General features: G+C 55.3%; 1 protein-coding gene across 4 annotated transcripts in view; it reads left to right on the top strand.

Moving 5' to 3' along the window:
• The first annotated feature begins 14 nt into the window (after nt 1-14).
• The window catches only part of Abcg4 (ATP binding cassette subfamily G member 4), a 14429-nt gene continuing 6687 nt past the window's right edge, over nt 15-7756 (top strand). For 2 of the 4 annotated variants that reach the window (XM_004636416.2, XM_023721109.1), the window contains exons 1-9: nt 15-120; nt 618-880; nt 4320-4437; nt 4515-4647; nt 4776-4826; nt 4994-5139; nt 6361-6484; nt 6892-7006; nt 7135-7274. In XM_004636416.2, the coding sequence (XP_004636473.1) occupies nt 643-880; nt 4320-4437; nt 4515-4647; nt 4776-4826; nt 4994-5139; nt 6361-6484; nt 6892-7006; nt 7135-7274 (1065 nt within the window). In that variant the 5' untranslated portion in view covers nt 15-120; nt 618-642. Of the gene's footprint in view, nt 133-617; nt 881-4319; nt 4438-4514; nt 4648-4775; nt 4827-4993; nt 5140-6360; nt 6485-6891; nt 7007-7134; nt 7275-7756 lie in introns of all 4 variants that reach the window. The other 2 variants (XM_023721108.1, XM_023721110.1) reach the window with 2 other exon arrangements.

Raw genomic sequence — 7756 nt, 5'->3', positions numbered from 1 at the left:
GGTGCCGCAGCCGAGCCAGGTGAGGGAGCGCGGATCCGTCTCCGGCCCGGACAGCACCGAGCGCCTCCACCGCGCACGGCCCGGGACGCGTCAAGGTGACCGGGCGCGGGGATGAGAGCAGTGAGCCCCGAGGTTCGGGCTGCCGGCGCGCGGGTCTTTGGGGACAGCGGGGGTGCCGGGCAGGGTCGCCGGCGAGGGAAAGGAGCCCTGCGCGGAAGGGGACGCCGCGGGCGCCCGGAGCCTCCCCTCCCGCACCCTTCCAGGGTCCGCCCTGCGCGCACCCCGCAGCTCCGACCTCCCGGGCAGCTCCGCCGCCGCCGCCCTCCCCGACCCCGAGCATCGGGCGGCGTAAGGAGATTAGAGGCGAGCGGGAGGAGGCGCGGGGCGGCTTCCGAGCGGCCGGGCTAGGCCAGGCGGGGGCCGGCTGGGGCTGGGGCTGCCAGGGACCGAGCAGAGCAGGCTGAGCCGCCGAGGGGGAGCGTGCGGTCGGGGCCAGATACCCAGGCCCGGATTGGGTTACTAACCACTGAGGATCTGCCCTGGGAAGGAGGTGGGGTGGGCAGCATTAGGAAGCAAGGGGTATTAAGCTGGGGCCGGGCCCGCCCTGAACCGAGCAGGCCCTCTCTCTGCAGGCCGGCGGCGATGGCGGAGAAGGCGCTGGAGGCCGTGGGCTGTGCGCTAGGGCCGGGGGCTGTGGCCATGGCCGTGGCGCTGGAGGACGGGGCGGAGCCCCCTGTGCTGACCACGCACCTGAAGAAGGTGGAGAACCATATCACAGAGGCCCAGCGCTTCTCCCATCTCCCCAAGCGCTCTGCGGTGGACATCGAGTTCGTGGAGCTGTCCTACTCCGTACGAGAGGGGCCCTGCTGGCGCAAACGCGGTAGGCAGCAGCCTGTCCTATGCCAGGAGCATGTGGAGAGCCGATAGCCCCCCCCCATCGTTGTGCACGCGGTTGGGGCACAGAACCCCTGCTCCCCACATCTGTGAGGGACGCTAGGCTCCATTGGTTACTGAAGTAAATAGACCTTAGGACCTCTGGTCTCTAATGAGTTTTCCTTCTGTAATCTTTTGGTTGATTCCTGTTTGTGAGGCTGGTGTGAAAAGGAGGTGTGTGCGAGGGGCCTTCCCAAGGTTTAACAATTCCCTTGGAATTGTTTTTAAAGATTTTGTCATCCCTGTCATCTAACTCCATTCTTGCCACAGTCCCAAGCAGGAAGGGTGGAGGTTTGGCAGGATAGATGTCACCCTTATGTTACTAATGAGGAAACTGAGGCTCTGGGAAGTTACCTTGATTCATGTCCCACAACTACTAAAGTGGCAGGGCTGGGCCAGAAGTCCAGAAGAGCAGTTCTCCCTCCACCCCTTCCTTCCCATCAGGACTGGTACCCTGAGCCCAAACCACCCCTTGCATGGCTACCCTGGGTAGTGTAAACTTGGAATGGAGAGGCTGGGTTTGTTTCCCAGGGCTGGGTGTGAGCAGGGGTGGAGCTGAGACATTGTTGTCTCAGGCTTAAGAATTAGGTTAGGGGTGCTTCAGAGAAGAGCTGTCCATGAGCTGTCTCTGAGTTCTCCACGCTCACTCCCATGGTAACAAAAACCCAAAGGCACAGCCAGTGGAAACTGAGGCACCTAGGCTCTCTGCCCAGGACCAGGTCCCTAAAGAACCTCTTTCAGGCCTGCAGTCAGCTGTGGGCAAAAGGCTGATGTTATTTCCTTAGCCTTCTCGTATTCTCTTACCTGCCTTCCCACAGCTGCCCCAGGGCTGAGGATGGAGCCCAGGGCCTTGTGCATGCTGCTCAGAGTTCTACCACTCAGCTACAGCCCTAGCCTTAAAAAAAAAAAAAAAAAAATTGTTTTGAATTTTCAGTTAGATTCTTGCCAACTTGCTCAGGCTGTCCTCAAATTTGCAAATCTTCTGTCTCAGCCTTCTGAGTAAGTGGGATGACAGGTGTGCACTGCCCCCCCCACCTGGCTCCTCATAACTTTAAGGAAAAATGAAGACGAAAAGAAATGCAATTAGATAGGCCTGCTTTTCCTTTGTCCTTGCTAGCCTCGTCAGGCTCCACTATCTGTTTTGCTGCCTCTTCCATCTCTGACCCCTCCCTCTGCCCTCTGTCTTCTGCCCTTCTCTGTCTGACTCCCCTTTTCCCTTGAATCCTTTGTCCCTTCTCTAGAGGACCAAGAGCAATTGGGTAGGCAGGGAGGAAAAGAACAAGGGGTATGGAGAGAGGGAGATTTCTTACAGCCAGGTGTGCTGGTATACACCTATATTCTCAGCACTCAGAAGGACAATTGCTTTAAGTTCAAGGCCAGCCTGAGTTATATAGTGATATTCTGCCTCAAAAAAAGCAAAACAAAACAACCTCCCTAAAGCCAGGTGTGGTGGCACGTGCCTGAAATCCCAGTACTAAGGAGGCTGAGGCAGGAGGATCACTGGGAACTTGAAGCCAGCCTGGGCTACATAGTGAATTCCCATTATAATCAGTAATCTCAATTAATATTCACAATAACCCTACTAAGTCCTTTGGAGCAATTTGGTTTTGTTTTTGTTTTGCTTTTTTGAGACAGGGTCTTGCTATGTAGACCAGGCTGGCCTTGACTTAAGGTGACCCTCCTGAGCCTCCCAGGTTCTGCAACTACAGGGGTATACCCAGCTCTAGAGCAACATTATGATCCTTCTTTTACAGATGAGGGCTTAGATGCCCTAAAGATTGACTTCTCTGAATTGCAGAGTTATTGACTGTAGTGGGAGTAGCACTCCGGTGTTTCTCCAGCCCGACAGCCCGAAGGCCCAGCAGAGCTCTTGCTTGTGGAGCACTTGGGGTCCGGAGGCAGGGGCTGCTTCCCACACAGAAGCTGTGTGACATTGGGCCACTTACTCTCTCTGGCCTCACTTACCCATATGCAGGGGTGATACCAGTCAGTACACACTGGGGCAGCTCAGCGCACCTGCATCTGTGAAAATACTTAGTGAAAAGTGAGGAAATGTCAGTTGATATTCGTGCTGGCCCCAGCTGGCAACCAGCACCTGGCTGTGACGAAAGGTGGGGAGAGTGCATCCATGCCAGTTGCTTCCCTGGCACAAGAAATCACTTCCTGTGAGTGGCTCTAAAGGCAAAGGGTGGAGAGCACCACTCAACAGCCTTCTGACCGGGAAGGGGGCTGGGCAGGGGTACTGGAATCCACAACTTCCTATCCTAGTCGAAAACTTGTTGTGTGACTTAAGTGAGTTCAGGAATGTCTGGGTTCCCATTCTGGTTGCCTCAACCACATTGTCAGAGGAGTAGCCTGGTGGCAGTGGGGCCAGGCCCTGAGGAGGTCAGGAGCTGAGTCCCTCCCAAGGGACACCGGGTGTGGTGGGCGGAGGTGGGCTCAGCCATCCCTTTGCTGTCTCTGCTAAGTGGGGACTGGGCAGTGTGGCTTGGCAGAAGGCAGTAGAGGGCATAGTGCTAGGTAAGGGGTGAGTGAGTGGTATCGTCCCCTCAGCGGGATAGGTGGGCAAGACGCTTCTTGCTGGCTTCGTCTTTCCTCTTCATCCCTGTCTTGCCAGGACTCCCCATAGAGTCTGTGCTTTTTGTCCATCTCTCTGTCCTCTGCACTACTGTGCACACTCATATTTGGTCATACTTTCATGTAGCAGAACTTTCCCTCCTAAAGCCTGGAGAGTCTCTGCCTTTTGAAAACATGTTCATCATTAGCTCAAATGCCTTGTTAGCAAAGACATGCTCAGAGGACAGACAGAACAAGGGGAGGCAGTTTTTCTTTTTTTCAGGATGGAGGAAAAGCTCTGCAACACAGCCTTCTATAGCAAAAACATCTACTACATGCCAGACAGGCTGTTAAAAAGATGAGTATCTCAGACCCTGCTTCCTAGGAGCTCACTGACTAAGGCTGGAGGGAGTGAGCGACAGGCACACCAACTCAAAAACATGCTGGCACATCCACAGTGTGGAGGGTACAGAGAAGACAGGCAGCAGCTGGTCCAGGCTGAGACAGGGAGCCCTGTGGCTACAGAGGAGGCGAGGGGCTTCTAGACCCTCGATCCCTTCTCCTCAAGCCCCTATGAGATCCATGGGTTCCCCACAGCCTCCAGAAGATTGTCACCCCTCATGCTTTGGCTTTACTGTTGGTCCTTTCTAGAAGGACAAAATGAGAGGGTATGGGTCACAGCTGGGACTCTGAGGGTCACCCTCTGAACCACAAACTGAGCAGAGACCGCCGACTACTTCCACTGTTAGCCCTTGGGCTGCTCCCAAGAGTTTGGGGAGTGTGTCCATTCACTGTAGCCTTCATCAAAAATCCCATCCTTTCTACCACAGGTTATAAGACCCTCCTCAAGTGCCTATCGGGTAAATTCTGCCGTCGGGAGCTGATTGGCATCATGGGCCCCTCTGGGGCTGGCAAGTCCACTTTCATGAACATCTTGGCAGGATACAGGTGAAGATGAGGCTGGGGGTAGGACTCAGGAAGTGTTGCGTGATGACATAGGCCCTGACCCAACCAATGTCCTGTAGGGAGTGTGGAATGAAGGGGCAGATCTTGGTCAACGGGAGGCCGAGGGAGCTGAGGACATTCCGCAAGATGTCCTGCTACATCATGCAGGATGACATGCTACTGCCGCACCTCACCGTGCTAGAAGCCATGATGGTGAGGGCTGGGTGGATGTCCCCTTCTCCGGCCCCTCTCCTGTCTGCCGTGCCCCTCCCCCTCTCCCTCTCCCGGGAGGGCCATGGTGGCGCTCCTCTCACACCTTTCCTGCCTGCTCGGGGCCCTAGGTCTCTGCCAACCTGAAGCTGAGTGAGAAGCAGGAGGTGAAGAAAGAGCTGGTAAGTAAGGAGGGGGCAAGGGGACAGCTGGGCTCTGGGAGGCTCTGAGCTCTGAGGCCCCTGGGGATGGCCCAGTGGGCCTGGGGAAGCTGCTGTGCAAAATCAGGGCGGTGCTGGGGGAAGCGGAGGCTCTGATACTGACCAGGGGGCCATGGGCATGGGTCCAGGTGACAGAGATCCTCACGGCGCTGGGCCTGATGTCCTGCTCGCACACGAGGACAGCCCTGCTCTCAGGCGGGCAGAGGAAGCGTCTGGCCATCGCCCTGGAGCTGGTCAACAACCCGCCTGTCATGTTCTTTGACGAGCCCACCAGGTAGTTCTCCCTGTTCTGGCACCGTGATTCCCTGCTCCCTTCAGCCCTGAGCCTGGGCTGGAGCCCATGTCTTCTCTACTGCTGAGGACAGCGCCTCCCCTGCAGCCTCAGGGGACTGGATAAGAGCTGACTCCTCTTCTTCACCTCCATCCTTCCAGCCCGATTGCAGCCAGCATCCCCATCCTTCATGGAGGCAGAGATCCAGCTGTCCCCTTGATTGATGCCTCCCTGTCCTCCCCCACAGTCATTAGTCACCAAGTCCTGTTGATGCTACCTCCTTGTGGTAGCTCTTAGACATGCCCGGCCCCTTCTCTAGTGCCAGTACTTGGGTTCAGGACGTCTCAACACTTTCGTCTGCCAGCCCCAGTCTCTCCCAGCCAGTCCTCCCTCCAGCCAGCAACCCGAAAGGACTTTCTAAAGACAAGTCTAGTGAGACTTCCTCCCCAGCTTCCCAGCATGCAGTGTGTCCCATTTGCCCTGAGAATGGTCAGGTGGCTTATGAGGTCCTGGTTGGAACCTATTTGCCTATCATGTCTTGTATTTTATGCTCTAATAACGCTGAATTGCTAGTGATTCCCTGGCCAAACCATGCGTTTCGTGCCTCTGAGCTTGTGTATGCTGTCTTCCCACCAGAACACCCTTCACCTCCATCCTCCTCATTCCTCCTTCATCAATTTAGCTCTTCTTCCAGATGCCAGAAAGCTTTTCTGACTTCTCTCCACCACCATGCTACAAGCACGGCTTATTTCCCAGCTCTTTCACCTGTGTTGCTTTGGCATTTTCCAGACTCCCTAAAATCACTCGAGTTTGTCTCTCCTTCCTGACCAGTCTTATTTATGCATTATTGTAATTTCTAGTACCTGATACAACAGGTGCTCAGGTGGTGCACTCCTGTAATCCCAGCACTCAAGAGGCTGAGGCAGGAGGATTGATGTAAATTTGAAGCCAGCCTGGGCTATATAGTGAGAGCTGATGCTGTCTCAAAAAGAAAAGAAAAGAAAAAAAAAAAAGAAAAAGAAAAAAGAAAGAAAAGAAAAGAAAAAAAGAAAAAGTGGACCGACAAATGTCTGAACCATACAGAGTACACAGGATATGGTGTTGGCTAAAGGGGCTTCTTCCTGCCACCTCCATCCCCTTCACAGCAGCTGCCCCACCCCTGAGACTCCCTCCTGTTGGCCCCACCCACCTCACTGGGCATCCTGGTGGCCTTTCTCTGGACAGTGGTCTGGACAGCGCTTCTTGTTTCCAAGTGGTCTCTCTCATGAAGTCCTTGGCACACGGGGGTCGCACTGTCATCTGCACCATCCACCAGCCCAGTGCCAAGCTCTTTGAGATGTTTGACAAGGTGAGTATTGGGGCCGGGGAGATAGCTCAGTAGAATAAGCGCTTGCCTGGCAAGTGCAAGGGCCTGAGTTCAATCCCCAGTTCTGCAAAAAAAAAGAAGAGCAAAAAAAGGTGAGTATCTATGGGCCCTGAAGAAAATTGATCTGAGATGGAGGGACAGACAGAAGGGAGTCGGGAGCGATGTTGGAGGGACGCTGCCTGCCTAGGGGTTGCAATATTGTTTTGAGACAGGGTCTCACTATACAGTTTAAGCAAGAGTTCAAGTGGCCTTGAACTCACTTTGCAGCCTAGGCTGCCTTGAACTCACAGCAATCCTCTTGCCTCAGCCTCTGGACTGCTGGGACTTACAGGTGTGCGCCACCATGCCTGGCCAGTCACATTTTTCTCACCCTTCCTTTTCTGCTGCAGCTTTACATCTTGAGCCAGGGTCAGTGCATCTTCAAGGGTATCGTCACCAACCTGATCCCTTACCTTAAGGGGCTGGGCTTACACTGCCCCACCTACCACAACCCAGCAGACTTCAGTGAGTGCCTCTGGGTGCCAAGACATGGTGGAGGGAGGCACAGGGCGCTCCACTGCTGTTTGACCTCCCCACACGCCCGGGAGGGAAAGCAAGGTGAGACCCCCTGAGTACAGGCTCTGTGTCCCCAGTCATTGAAGTGGCCTCTGGAGAGTACGGAGACCTGAACCCCATGCTGTTCAGGGCTGTGCAGAACGGGCTCTGTGCCATGGCTGAGAAGGGCGGCCCTGAGAAGAACGAGGTCCCTGCCCCCTGTCTCACTTGCCCTCCGGTAAGTCACGTGGAGTGGGCAGGGAGGGCAGAGGACAGAAGGGCCATGGACCATGGCCCTGCCAAGAGGCTATCCCCTCGAGCTGGGAAGGCATTGGACTTGGCTCGTGTGACCTTGGCCTCTGCTTATCTCACCCCTCACTTCCTTGACAAACTCTTAGGGCCACCGCTAGTGCCCTGTCCGCAGAGCTGCAGGGGCATCTGGTGAGCACGACCAGCGCAGCTGCCATCCCTGTGGCCAGTGTGGCTTCCTGTCCTTGCCATCTGGGCAGTGAGGACACTCGCCTCACACAGTGCTGGGGGACCAATTAGGTAATCGCCACAAGCTCTGCACAGGCCGCTGGAGCAACAGGTGCTTGTTCAGAGCCAGGTCTCTTTAGATGAGACACTGTCACCCTTGAAAGGCAGGGCCTTTGTCATTGATGTGATTATTAAGTAATTCAGTGAAACTGGTGGCCTGAGGTATCCCCCCTTTTTATTTTC

This window comes from Octodon degus, unplaced genomic scaffold (genome assembly GCF_000260255.1).
Source record: "Octodon degus isolate 3935 unplaced genomic scaffold, OctDeg1.0 scaffold00080, whole genome shotgun sequence".
Taxonomy (NCBI): Eukaryota; Metazoa; Chordata; class Mammalia; order Rodentia; family Octodontidae; genus Octodon; species Octodon degus.
Note: the sequence above shows the minus strand (reverse complement) of the source record. Positions and strands in the feature narration are given on the sequence as shown.